The sequence below is a fragment of the Gastrolobium bilobum genome, unplaced genomic scaffold (genome assembly GCF_033153095.1).
Source record: "Gastrolobium bilobum isolate Gb01-03AN ecotype WA unplaced genomic scaffold, APGP_CSIRO_Gbil_v1 utg5107, whole genome shotgun sequence".
Classification (NCBI taxonomy): Eukaryota; Viridiplantae; Streptophyta; class Magnoliopsida; order Fabales; family Fabaceae; genus Gastrolobium; species Gastrolobium bilobum.
The window spans coordinates 292,881-307,135 of record NW_026897630.1 but is presented as its reverse complement, the minus strand read 5'-3'; the positions used below and the strand labels follow the sequence as shown (position 1 = coordinate 307,135).

Below are 14,255 nucleotides of genomic sequence, written 5' to 3'. Positions count from 1 at the left end.
CATAAGGATTAAGTGAAAAATAGCTATCACATATAAGAATCAAATTAAAATCAATCATCATGCATAAAGACAAAAAGATAATATAATTTACATGTATAACACTTATTTATAATTTAATTCTTAAATTTATTATATTATAATTTTGTATTAATAATAAATGATAATGATTAAATTAAAAATAATTATACACCCGAGGATAGCTAAAAATTCTTTTAAGTGTAGAGACTAAATAAAAAAGGGATAAGCTATTTTACTAAATTCTGTCTATCATTTTCTAATATTATTAAATTCAGAATCTCAATAAAAAATAAAAATAATAGACAAAAATAAACAGAAAAAAATAAAATAACTTATATAATAAAATAAAATAAAATAAAATAAGTGTAATTACAGGGTTAAAGAAAAATCTAAAACCATGACACCGTAAATGAGGGGTGGGGTATATAAAATGGGAGTATCTGAGTAAACAACAATAATTAGGAGAATCGAATCGAAGGAAGGAAGGAAGAAAGGAAGAAGATCAAGAGAGAATAGAAATGGGAGTGGAGAAGCAACTGGTCAGGCCTGGAACCGGTCCCAAGCCAGTTCCCGGTCAGAACGTCACTGTTCACTGCACTGGTTACGGTTCGTCTTTCCCTTCCCTTTCTAAACCCTAAAACTCATCGTTTTTTTTTTTTTTTTTACACTTGATTATTTCCTGGGCATAAGATCCACATGTTGTTTGATTTGGTAATTAGTGTCGATTTTGTGAGCAGGGAAAAACGGTGACCTTTCTCAGAAGTTTTGGAGGTTAGGTTACTCCCTAACATTCCTATACTCTAAAATCACTTGTTTTCCTCTGATCAGATTAACCTGACATTTTTATTTTTTTCCTCTTATAGCACGAAGGATCCTGGCCAGAACCCTTTCACATTCAAAATCGGCCAAGGCTCTGTTATCAAAGGTATATATAATAAGGGAATAACATCTGTCGTTTTGTCATTTTAAAGAATATAAGCTTATATCATTTTAGATCTTAACCGTTGATTTGCGTCCATCAACGGTTATAATTTATTGGATCAAAATTATTAGTTAATTAATAATATATTTGGCCTATTAAATTTGGCCCAATAGATTATAACCGTTGATGGACGGAAATCAACAGTTAAGATCTAAAATGATCTAAAATGATGTAACCTTATATCCTTTAAAAGGATAGATGTTTTTCCCATATAATAATAATAATAATAATAGCATATTCTGTTTGTTTCTGTTACTGTTACTTAATATAATTGTTGAACTCTTTTAAGTGGTTACATCTTGTGTCTTTTAGATCTGCAATTTCAAATTTTGATCGGCTTAAAGTGCAGATATCTAATTAATTTTTATGATTCGTTCCAACTATGTGTGTGTCTGTAGGATGGGATGAAGGTGTGATTGGCATGCAAATTGGTGAAGTTGCTCGTCTCCGGGTAAATTAATATATCCATTATTATTAACTTTAAAAAAACGAATTGAGTTAAGGTTGTTGGTGCCGAATCCATTGTATTATTTCCTTAATCTGGAGAGTTATCAATTTGAATAAACCCTGTTATTCACGTGTTTTTTATTTTTATTTTTTGGGATAATCTTGCAGTGCTCTCCTGATTATGCCTATGGTGCTGGTGGCTTTCCTGCTTGGGGAATACAGCCCAACTCTACCTTGGAATTTGAAATTGAAGTCTTAAGTGTGCAATAAATGTGCTATGAAATGGCCAACGAATAACCATTATTATGAATATCCTCCTTTTTCATGGACATGTATAATGGTATCCCTCACTGGGACTGATATCTATGGTGGTTGAGTGGTTTAACACTGAAATACTGAATAACTTATGAGTGATCTCAAACTCTCCGTTATTATATATGGTAAGTCTTTAGTTTCTTTCTTAGCAATTTGTTGATTAATATTATTTGGTGATGCATTGTGATAGGGACCTCTACTAAAAATAAGGAATAATCAACCAATAACAGAGACTTTTGGCCTGAATCACATCAGATTTTCATATAATCTTCAAGAGACAATTACAATAACAGCAAAACAGAGACAATTTCAGAAACAAAGGAATTACAATGAACTTGGAAACAACTTAACAATGCAGAAAATGTAAAGGATAGTTGTGACTTGTGAGACAAATTGGAATGACACGAGTTCTTTTTTAGTAAATAGTTTGATAGGTTCGGGATCCTATCTTGCAGAACAGAGGTTGAAGATGAGAGAAAAACAAAGTTAAGAAGAAGAAAGAGATGAGAATGAGAAGTTTATTCCAAACAGAAAATGGGATTACAATATTCCACAATACCCTCTACACAATTCCCTTTTCCCTTTTTATACACAAACTTAGAATTATTCTCAACCATTGGATTATTTACGACCTTTTATCCATAATTTGCTTTTCTTGCCACTTGCTCCTATCATAGTCTCTTTAAAAAAATACAATCGAATTTTATCCCTTTCCAATTTGCGTTTGTTAAGAGAGCTGTGGCTACAAACCAGGCTTTGTGATAGTTGTGTGGCTATTAAGCGCGCTGTTTGAGTTGGTTGTGCTGTTTTGACATTGTGCTGTTTGTGACATTCGCAAACCCCAAATATCTCAATGCTTCTTCGGCCATAAAAGGCTAAAACATTTCGGTTTGGATGCAATGCTTATCTTATATATATCGGTGCCGACTGTGTCATGGTCTGTATTTTATCTTGAGCTCACTGACAGCCAAGGTATTCTCATGGTGCTCTTGATTTTTCGGCGGAATCTGGGTGTTTCTTTTTCTTTCCGACGATGCTTCTTCTTTTTCTTTTTCATTTCTTCTGAATCAAGGATAGAAAGTTCCCATACCGTTTATGCTTATTCCCTGATATATTTATGTATGGCTATCTGAGGTTTATTTATACAATATAGCTCTTCAACTAAAAAACAATGTAACGAACTAAATTTTGTTACTTAAACTGCATCCGCAGTGGTACCGGTGGCATGGTTTCACCCCCTCCTACTTTGTGTGTCTCTGTTCAGTTGTGTTTATTATTATTATTATTTTGTAAAAAGTTCAGGAAAGAAACATGTCTTATTTTATGGTCTTGTCATGAGCTTCGATAAGAGTTTATGATGTGTCTATAATTGACGTATGAACAAAGGACTTGCAAAAATCAAATCAAAAATATTCTTATCGACGCTATTCAAAAATATTTTGTTTAGCCAAATCTTAACCATGCTACTCGATGTTATATCGGGGACCTTGTTACTCATTTGAAGTTCAAGGGGAGTTTTAAGGTTGATCCAAATTGTGTTGATATGACTATTTTTTCACGCACCCACCCATTCACTGGGAGCAGCCAACCGTCAGTTAGATACCTCAGAAGACATTATTAATGTGTGATGGAGCAACAAACTAGTTCCAGCAAAAGCAATTTGAATGAATTACAGCAGAGAAGATATGTTGAAGCAAAAATAGAGGGAGATGAACAATGAGAAGCGAAATAGCAAAGAGTAGAATGTGTGTAACCAAGAAAGAATAGAAGAAAATAAATAGCAAACCCCAATTCTAGCTGACATTCAAAATGGAAAGAACACAACTCATCTGGTCATTAACAAAACATAACTAGTGTTAAAAATTAAATAATCTTAAACTAAAACCCAATTTAGTGCATGGCATGGTAAAATATAAGGTCCAATCACTAAACCAATTTCATAATGATATTTGTAAATCATTTTTATTTCACTACTCTTGCTTCACTTTCTTTTTTATATAAAATATGAAAAATATAGATTTCCACAAGTATTCTTTCAACCTTTAATTTTCCAAGTAAGCAACTATTTTTATATAATAATGATAAGGGTTTTATTAATCTCATGTTAAAGGAGATAAGTTATCTTATGTCATATAGACAAATTTATGGGCTCCACCACCTGGAAAAAGAAAAAAAAAAAGATGACACAGTTATCGAAGAGTGTGTAGTTTTTCCTAATAATAATAAGGAAAAAATATTTATCATTTTAAAGAACGATTATTTTAGCTAAAATTAGTGTTTTTTATTTAAATTTTAAATTAAAAAAATCACACACTTTTCTCCTTATGATTTTAATTGTGTATCTTTTTCTCATTTAAAAGAACATAATTTTATGTCCTTTAAATGGACAAATAGCAAACCCTAATAATAATAATAATAATAATAAAGCGCGCGCACACAAACTTTATTTTCCCAGACAAATAAGTAGTGTAAATTTTTTTATGTCTAAATATCATTACCCAAACCAATTTCATAAAAAAATTCCTTATGTGAGTGTATAAATATGGATTTTCACGAAGCTAAGTCAAGCAATGTGAAACTTGCATTTCATTACATACACAGAAGACCAAATTTAGAAACACCCCAAAAATTCAAGATGCAACAACTAAATAAAATAAAAAACTTACATGCTTTAATTAAAGAGGTGATATTCTAGCTTTTGGAAACATGGATCAGACTAATAGCTAATATAATAATTCAAGTGAAGGGGAAGATTTTAATTTGTCAATGCTGCATTCCTACCGCCAAATCTCCTAAATTTAATGGTGAAAGGTGCTCGATCTCTATCAATGTAATGATGATTACGGATAGCTATCATGAATTTCTTTAATGATCACCATTTCACTAAATGCTTTCCATAATTTTCCATTCTAGTTCTTCTTTCTCGATTCAAATTAAGGACAACATTCTTTCAAAAAAAAAAAAAATTAAGGACAACATAGGTTTTTATTTTCTCTCTCTTCAAGACTAAAAAATAGAGGGCGAAAACTTGAACTGAACTAGCTAATTTTGCTTTATAAAGGTTCACTTTTTTCTTGATTTCCATCAATTCAATGTTCCAATCGACAATACTGCTAAAATTGCGTTCAAGCAGTGCATTTCAGAACAAAGAAGATCTTGCAAGCACGTTTTAGTTCATAATTTGATCACAAAATATATTGAGTCTGCCCACTACCATTAGTGCTTCTGATAAAGCTCACTGAAAAATAACATTTGACAGAGAAAAATGTTGTGGAGCCTAAAGGGTATGTGCATTTGCCTTTAAAAAGAAATAAAATCGAAAAAAGCAATCCAATTCCATAGATGTTCTTTAGTGAATATTGATAAAGTTTAAAGGGAATCCCTGAATTCTAGCATTCAGTCTCTGAAATCCAACCGCACTTTGTTGTAGTTGTAACCGAAAGGAAAGACCTCATCATAGATTTTGGTATATGGTGCTTGTGCCCTCCACTCCAAGCAAAATGGTGTGTAGCACAATGCATATAATTTACAGTATTATACATAAATTATTGGGTGGTATTGACCCCTTTTAAATTTTGGGTCTTTTTTTTTCTTCTTCTTTTGGCTTTTCATCAAATGCACGGGTGTAATATATTAGATTGGATAATTGTAGTTAGTGGGCTAAAAATGAGCATTGCACTTGATGGATCTTGCATTTGCATAATTGTCTTATTTTTATCGTCATGCTGTTGCATTATTCATCCCATGTACCTTGTCACAATGTGCTCACTTTGGTGGGGACAATTGGGCCCTTGAATTTGGTTTACATTACGATGGCTAATTTACATCAAATTAGGTTGCTAATGAGTATATTAGATTATTCATGAGTGAATGGCACATGTTTATGTCTCTTGTGAACTGTCACTCTTGTTTCAGCAATGTTATTGTCATCATAATTATTCTAATTATAACTATTCAACCGTATGATAATAATGCTCATGCTTTTGATAATAACCAATTAATTAGGGCCACCAGCATCAATTCATATTTCAATCAAATTTTAATTGTTGGTACATTAGATTGGGAAGTCCAAGTTGCATGTTGACAGAAAATTATGGTTAAATCTTCAACCATGAATTATGTATTGTTAATCAAGGTATTGGTGTAAATACTTAGTTAAATCAAAAACTACTTCGCGTATATAACAACTTATAATGTAAGAATAATTATATAGCTTAAAAATCATACTTCACGATAAGGGCAATTTAAAGGTTAAGAAGCAATTTACAAAGTCAAATATTAGATGGATAATTGATAAAAAAAAATGAATAATTAATATTTAAAAAATACAAGTAGATAGATAGTGAAGAAAGAACTTGAGATGGGCCAAGGCCCTCTTGTCTAAATATATATATATATATATATATATATATATATATATATATATATAAAACTTGCGATAGGTTATTTAGGGATTTTTTTAAGTGATCCGGAACAATTAATAATTAGGTGGTTTTTTACCAAAATAAAAAAATTTCCTCCCATTCAAATCTCTTCCTTCTTTCTTAATTCCTTCATAATCCTTTTTTCCTCCCATTTTTGGACAAAGAAGATGTGCTGCGCGAGTACCAAAAATGAGCTCGTTATTTAGTTAACTTATTTATTCATTTTATCAGAGGTTACATAAGTATTTTAGATAATAAAATAAGGGATGAATCAACTTTAATGAAAAAATCCGAAGTTTTATTTTTTATTTTTTTTCTAAATGCAAATAACTGAATAACAACTTGTAAATTGAAAAAAAAGATTACTACTGTATTTTTTTGCATTAAAAATTATATCTATACTTTATTTTTTGCTTTACATTGTCTTCCTCACATGAATTTTTTTTTGATTAGGAGTGAAGTAGTGCTTAGTGAAGGAAATTTTGATAATTTATATGAAATTATAGGTCCAAACCTCAATATAATTATAAAAAAATAAAAGAAAAAGATGATAAAAACTCTTATTCACCATGGTTGATAATATCAATAAAATAGTTTTTGTTCAAATTATGGAGGTGATCGATTATTAATAAGTTTTTATTATTAATAAGTTTTTATTAAAATTTGTGGAATGTTTTTAATGAATATCCTCTTATGATTATATCATATTCGTATTTAGATTGCCCTTTATTAGGCCTGATAATAAATGAGCTTCACATAGAAGTCCACAACAATTATGTTACCTACTTATTTAATCTTTCTACCCTTATTACCTTTTTATCATGATGATTATATTTAAATCAACGTCTTAAATATAATAATATTTTTTATTTTATTTATCTCTCTCTTATTTTTCTCAACTAATTACACTAATTGTTTATTATCATTGACAGTTGATTTAAATATAATCAATGGTGATAAAAAGGTAATAAGGATAAAATGATTAAATAGGTAGACAATATCCACACAAAAAATAGGTAGGTAATATAACCGGTCCTCAGTTTTATTTGTCTAACGTATATATTTTGTTAAGTTATTTGAGCTTATCTATCATAACCAATCCATTTTGTCACTCTTAAAATAAGGTAAATTCTCTCTAAACTTTTGTTAAAAAATAAATTAACAAACATTATCATATTAATGAGAAAAATAGTAATTACACTTAACTGAATTAGTCACTTTTTAAAATATATACTTATAATATCAAGTTAGCATATCATATCATCAACCAACTATTATTTGTTTTTGAAAGGCGTTGCATCTTCAATATATTTTTAAGCGTAAAGTTTATTTGGGTGTTTTAAAAAAAAGGAAAAATATTTGTCATTTTAAATGACATAAAGTTATGTCATTTTAAGAGAGAGATAGACACATAATAATTTTTTTTTATTTAAAACTTAAATTAAAAAAAAAAGCCAACCATTTTCTCTCTCATTATTTTCATTTCTTGTGCCTATCTCTCTCCTAAAATGACATAACTTGTGTCATTTAAAATGACAAACATCAAACCTTTTAAAAAATAATTACGTTATTGTATCCGAAAATGAAAAATATAATTTGCATATTTAAATTTATTGTTTCAACTTCAAATTTTTTTCCTTTTAATCAACAACTTGAGGTTTGAAGTGCATTGTTGGCTTGCTTTACTAGTTACTACTGATAATTTTCACGAAAAGAAAGGAGATAAAAGTTAGAAGAGAGGGAAAATCAAAGAATGAGAAAAAAATAATTTATAATGATAGGAAAATAATATATAAAAGAAGGAAAAAATATCTATCATTTAAAAGGATGGTCCTTTTATATGAATGTAGTGTTTTTCTTTAAATTTTAAATTACAAGCTTTTCTCTCTACACTCTCCCCCTATTGTTTGTTTTTTTTATCTTCTTTAAAAGGATATAAGTGTGTGTTCTTTAAAAGGACACTCACTTTCTCATAAAAGAAATGATCTAATATTTCTACAGTGAAATGAACATGAATAAGTTATTTATATTTATTCTTAAAATAATATTATTTTAATTTAAAAAATTAAAAAATATAATAAAAAAAATATTATAATTCTAAAATAAATTATAATTATAAAAATATCATTGTTTTATACTCAATGTAAATAAAAAATGAACCCTCAAAGAAATAGTAAAATATCATTGGGTATATTATCAAAAAAAAAAAAATCATTGGATAATATTTCTCTCATTTAATATAAGAAAAACTTTGTTTTCTACACTAACAAAAAATATGAAGCCCACAAATTAAAGAAAAAAAAAAATACTAGCATATCTTTTTATATCTATGTGGCCTGAGATAATTTTCTTATTATGATTTGGAGAAAACAATTTTCCAATATCATTAGTGGAGAAAAGTAAAAATAAAATCTCCAAGTGAAGGGTGCAGAAGTCTATATAATCAGAGCATGCACTTGCCCCAGTACCTCTTTTGGACATTTTGTTCTTCTGCTTGCACCCTTCTTCATTGTTCACTGTCTTTGCTTTCCTTCTCTTTTCTCTCTCTCACTCTGCTCATATTTTGAAACCAAACCCACCTGCTCTAGTACATCTGTAAGCACTTCAATTACTGATTCATCTGATCCTATATTCTTTTTTGTTGCTGGTTTTTCTTATGTATTCTTTGGCTAGTGGGTAAACAGAAAAACATGTTAAAGGTGAAGTTTTTAATTGAATTGGGGCTTGGATCTCTGTCATGGAACTTGCGTTTGAAATCCAATCTTATGGGGGTATTTTTTTTTTCCTTTTTAATATTTTGGGATCATCTTGCCGTTAAATTTACATACTTTGGTTGCTGAGAAATTTGAGGATTGTAGAGTAGTTTAATTTCTTATTTTTTATTCCTGATCATTGAGTAGAAAAACTAGAAATTTCAAGTGACTAAATTAAGTAACTGAGCAATAATCCTACTGGGCTAAGTGGCCTTCATGACCCTTTTTCTTAGTTGCCAACAAGTCAGCAGCGTGTTGATTACTTTCTCTATTATCTTATTATGGCTCTTGTTAAGCTAAAAGGGAGTCTTTCTCCCATTTGAATTGGAAAATTAAGAGAGAAGTGGTGAGGCTCCTACAGCTTTATTTTGAAGAAATGGGCTGAGTTGTATGCTGCAATGAGTTTTTTCATTGTCACAATAGTTATTTATGTTTTCTCATTTAAAACATTTTTCTATAATTTTGGAGGACTTGGTTTATAAAACACTTTTTTTCTTATCTTATTATTATTATTATTATTATTATGTATGTCAAATTCAAATATGTTTTCTATGATGTAATCTTGTTTCAGGGAAATTGGTGTTGAGGGCATAGCATCTGCCAGAAGCTCTTAGCAGTTCTGCATATCTTCAGTCACACAGGAAGAAATCAGCATGCGTTGGTTTGGTCTTTTGGTTGATGTGTTCCGCCAAGTTGTACGCTTGAACTTGTATTGCAAAGTTATTCTATAGGTCACACCATTCCCATAAATCCTCAATTTTGTTCCTTTTGGTCCCTTATTCTTATCTACTGCCATGGAAGCCAGCCGCTGTTTAATCATTTCTTCAGATAAGTATAGAATTGGCTAAAAGATAGGAAGTGAAGGCAGAGCCTGTTATTTTGTGTCTTCAGTGTTGTCCTCGTGTCATATAATTCTCTAGTTCTAGCTGATTTTGATTTTATAATTAGCTTGGTGCCTTCATTATCATATTCTATTGGGGAATTTTTTGGAGTTGTGCATTACGCTCAGATTGATTGAGTAGTGTGGTGAGGACCAAAAGAAGTTATGGTGTGCCAAGCAGCAGGCCAGACAAGATTTCGGACATTAAAACATGAGAATGGCATCGAAGGTGAACCAGCAATTATTGTTAGAGTGATAGCATGTTTTCAACCCCTGCACGATTGTCAGGTTTGTAACTTGTTGCTGATTCTTGGTATTTTCCAATTGTAGTTCTTTTCTATAACTGTAGCCATGATTATGAAGCTAGCTGTTTGATGAAAACTTTCATTTATGTCTATTTTGTGCATAAAACATACACATCATGATCAATGAACACTAAAGCTTCTGTTATTTGTTATCGGCTAATTTTATGAGGTCGTCGATGATGAATGCTATCTTCTAACTTTTTGCAGGCTGAGTACTTCCGTAATTTGCTTAAGCCTGTCACGTAGATTGCTTTGCATTTATTTCTCTTTAAGCTGGAGTTTGTGTAGTTTGCTATTTCTATCATTTGTTCCTGAGTGAAGCAGCAAGTTATTGAAGATCCCACATCAAAGCACCATAACATCTACTGGTACATTTTTTCAAATGCTCTTTTTCATCTTTTCATCTGAAAGGGTCTAGTTTTTCATTTTCAGCATTGAGTGATCAATTCTATTGTTCTTTAGGTCATTTTTTTGGTTGGATTGGATGGTTAAGGATCATAGGTTTTGGCCTTGCCCACATCACGTGGCTTGGTCATCACCTTACTCAAATTGTTCCTGCATGTTGCCCGAGCTCAATTCGTTTGGTCATTCAGTATGTCTGAATCCTAGCACATGCATCTTTCCTGCTGTCAGTGCATTTCGGGGATTCACAGCTCTTTCTACCCCGAGCCTGAAGATTGAGCAGACCAATGAAGTGCAAGGATTCCTTCAGTATCCCAATTCAGAACCATGTTTGAAAGAAACACATACTGAAGGGACTATGCAAAATGCAAATCATATATCTTTGCAGAAGAAGTTACTTATTTTTGACCACTCTGGTAATAAGACAAGGTTGTTCTATTGTCCTGCCTTCCCTCTTGTTCAGAGTCCAATTGTTACTGCTAAACAATTTTCTCAAGCTTATGATGTAAATGTGGAAGGACGGGCAACTAATATGGGTCAAAAGCATTTTCCCAAATGCAGTTCACCAGAAGAGTCTGATAAGGATCATATAGTTAATGAAGAAAGTGAAATGCATGAAGACACCGAAGAAATCAATGCCTTACTCTATTCTGATGATTCTGATTCTGGTTCTGATGATGATGATGAGGTAACAAGTACAGGCCGTTCTCCACTGGCTACTAAAATTACTTATGGGATGCAAGAACAGTTTGAGGATACGAAGGAGGAGGTTGCTACCTCTGATTGGCCAAACAAAAGGCAGAAGTTAATTGACAGTGGATACAATAGATTACTACCACGTGTGGACAGTGCTTGTTCGGTAAGACTAAATGAAAACCATGAGTATCTCAGTGATGCTGAATCAAAGTATTCTAGTGGCCGGGTGCATCCTGCCAGGCAAACTAATGAAGATAATTCTATGGCGGGTGATATTCAATTGAAAAAGGATAAAATCCATGAATCGTTGAGAGTTCTTGAGAGTTTAATTCCTGGAGCAAAAGGAAAGCATCCGATGTTAATCATTGATGGAACTATCGAGTACTTGCAATCTTTGATGTCCCAAACTGGTACACTCGGAGTGAAATCTCACTAAGTGCTAATTGTGGTTATAGTATGTTGGTTGAAGGATACATGAATGGTGAATAAGGTTGTATTCCTTGAATTCTTAGCTTTGTTGCGTGATTGGTTTGAGCTTATTAGCATGCTTGCTTTTTTAATCCTCTTTCTCAAGGTGTGTTTATAGCTTAGCAATAAAAGGGTGAAAGCAGCAATAGGTAGTACTGCACTTTGCCACTTCGATGACAGAAAATTGGGGTTTGGGATTTTAATTTGTTGACCAAAGTTTTTATCTTTTAGCTTTTGGAGGATTAAAGGTCACAGATTGAATGGAGGGGAGATGGTAGTGGGTGGCTGCGCTGTAAATGAGGACACTTTTTTCTCCCTCAAGTGTTGAATTATCTTGGTGATTGAATGCATGCGCGTTAGGTAACTGGGGTCCCACTCTCCACCCTCCTTTTTCATTCCTGATTTTATGCTTTTGTCCTCTCTTCTAAGCTTGCACGCATATCATACTGGCATAGACTCTAAAGCACCAAGAAAGTTTCGGATGTTGGGGAGTGCTTGAATGAGGAGCGTGGTGTTTTCATCATGAGTTGCTGGGGCCCTTTGTTGGAATATAGCATTTGTGGTAAAGGGTACTTTGTTTTACGTGTTAAGAGGGTGGAATGATAGGCAATTCTATTTTGTACGTTGTAATTGAGACTCTGAGAGGTGCTTTTGTGTATTATAGGTTTCTTTTTTATGATGCTATTATGTATCTGTCCGTTGAGTGTTTTTGTATGAATGTTGGGTCAGTGGTGTATTCTGGTTTGTACATGTTGAGTAATTGAAGTTCATTTTATTAAGAATCCATGTTTACTCATTTTCTCTTTTGTATGTTTTGCGTGCAATTCTGCAGGAACGACCCTGTATTTGTACGAAAAAAATTATAATTTACTTGACATTAAGTTCTCCCAATTTTTTAGTTTGGTCCCCTACACTAAATTGACATGCAACAATTCTGGTCTAGCCAATTTTGTCTTTCTAGTTTCCTATGGTGTACGTCCATAATAGGTTGACATAAAGCAATGACGTGAACTTACGATCTTTCAGTCATGCCATCACTTACCAAATTCAAGATATATAACTACAAAGCGTGAAAGTCGAAATAATCTTCGAACACGTTTCGATCTCTTTAAGTTATAATAACATAGCATAATTTAAAAAATAAATAAATTTAAGTATGTGAAATTAGCTGTCAAAGTTTGTTCTAATTAAAGAGAATGTTACTATAAACAACTTCACATTATGATCCACAATCGGAGCTTGCCTAAACCAAGTTTCATTGAAAGAAAGTTTCAAAATTTTCAAGTTTTTAAGATGCATGAATAACTTGGTATTCATGATAATAATAAGATTCTCTTAAAATTATTTTGATCCACAATCGGAGCTCGTATTGCTGCTTTCACTGTTACACCTCTAGAAATGAAAATATTCAGCAAATTAAAATTAGGAATCATATACATTGGGTTCGCATGACTAGTTTCAAGCATCTCATAATAAAAGGATAAAAGCCTGGATATTTTAGTTTGCCTTTTCTTGAAATTTGATGGTTCTATGGAGAAATAACTAACATACAGAATATTCCTCTATGGAGTGGATTGAATATTCGAGCAAATATTCAACATTTGTTTTGGGGATTTCAGGATAAATTGAATTAGATTAACCCATCCTTTGCCACAACACATAAAGTATTTGTCTTTTTTTTATATGGAAAAAGTGTGTGTCATTTTGAAAAGGATGTAAAGTTATGTCATTTTAAGAGAGAGAAAGAGATAGATAAAGGAGGAGAGAGAGTTGACAAAAAAAATAAAGATATGTGTCTCATCTCTTTGTGAGAATGAAAGAATATAAGTTGTGTCATTTAAAAGGATAGACATTTTTCCCTTTTTATATATATAATAAGTCTTTGTCTTCTTATTAACAAGCAAAACATGCAATTATCAAGGATTTGACATTGAGATTGAGCATAACGCCAACGGAACAGTGCCTATTTTGTCACGCTTGGTCAAAAAAATTACCAAATTGCCACGCTAACAGCAAATTTTCTCATAATACCACGTGGGATAATTCGCTACACTGTGTAGCGAAATATGCTTGCAAATAATTCGCTACACAGTGTAGCGAATTATACCACGTCAGAATGCAGTCAGCAAGAATGACACGTGTCAAGCAGGGCGTAATTCGCTATAATGTGTAGCAAATTATGTTCGTGAATGATTTTTTGACACGTGACACACTTTCGTAGAAAAAAAGCTGACGTGTCATAATTCGCTACTACTAGTAGCGAATTTGGTCTGCAATATGACCACGTGTCACGAAATTATTGGCCACGAAATTCGTTACCAGTGGTAACGAATTATGACATGTGGCATTCTGGTAAAAAATACTGTTCGCGTAGTACTTGGATAATTTTTTTTTGACAAAACATGACATTTTGACAAAATACTGTTCCAACACCAACAATGGAGTAGATTTTTTACGCAATGAGAGCATATACTTTCTTACAAAAACTGAAAAAAAAAAATTATAAAAGTAAAAATAGTAAATATATGTTATTTTTTCATATTTAATAAAAAATATACTAAGTGA

General features: G+C 31.8%; 2 protein-coding genes across 3 annotated transcripts; both read left to right on the top strand.

The window, feature by feature from the left end:
* The first annotated feature begins 462 nt into the window (after positions 1–462).
* Positions 463–1,914, top strand: LOC133308788 (peptidyl-prolyl cis-trans isomerase FKBP12). Its single transcript, XM_061509489.1, has 5 exons — positions 463–624; positions 756–789; positions 882–943; positions 1,399–1,451; positions 1,616–1,914. The coding sequence occupies exons 1-5, from the start codon at positions 537–539 to the stop codon at positions 1,715–1,717; spliced, it is 339 nt and encodes a 112-aa protein (XP_061365473.1). The 5' UTR covers positions 463–536; the 3' UTR covers positions 1,718–1,914.
* Positions 1,915–8,662: 6,748 nt separating this feature from the next.
* On the top strand, positions 8,663–12,453 carry LOC133308762 (transcription factor bHLH143-like). 2 transcript variants are annotated; one of them, XM_061509454.1, is made up of 4 exons: positions 8,663–8,781; positions 9,511–10,107; positions 10,332–10,492; positions 10,587–12,453. In XM_061509454.1, exon 4 carries the CDS (start codon positions 10,609–10,611, stop codon positions 11,656–11,658), a length of 1,050 nt encoding a protein of 349 aa, XP_061365438.1. In that variant the 5' UTR covers positions 8,663–8,781; positions 9,511–10,107; positions 10,332–10,492; positions 10,587–10,608; the 3' UTR covers positions 11,659–12,453. The 2 variants fall into 2 exon arrangements, with proteins under 2 accessions (XP_061365438.1, XP_061365437.1); XM_061509453.1 differs by having other exon boundaries at positions 8,670–8,957.
* Positions 12,454–14,255: the final 1,802 nt, after the last annotated feature.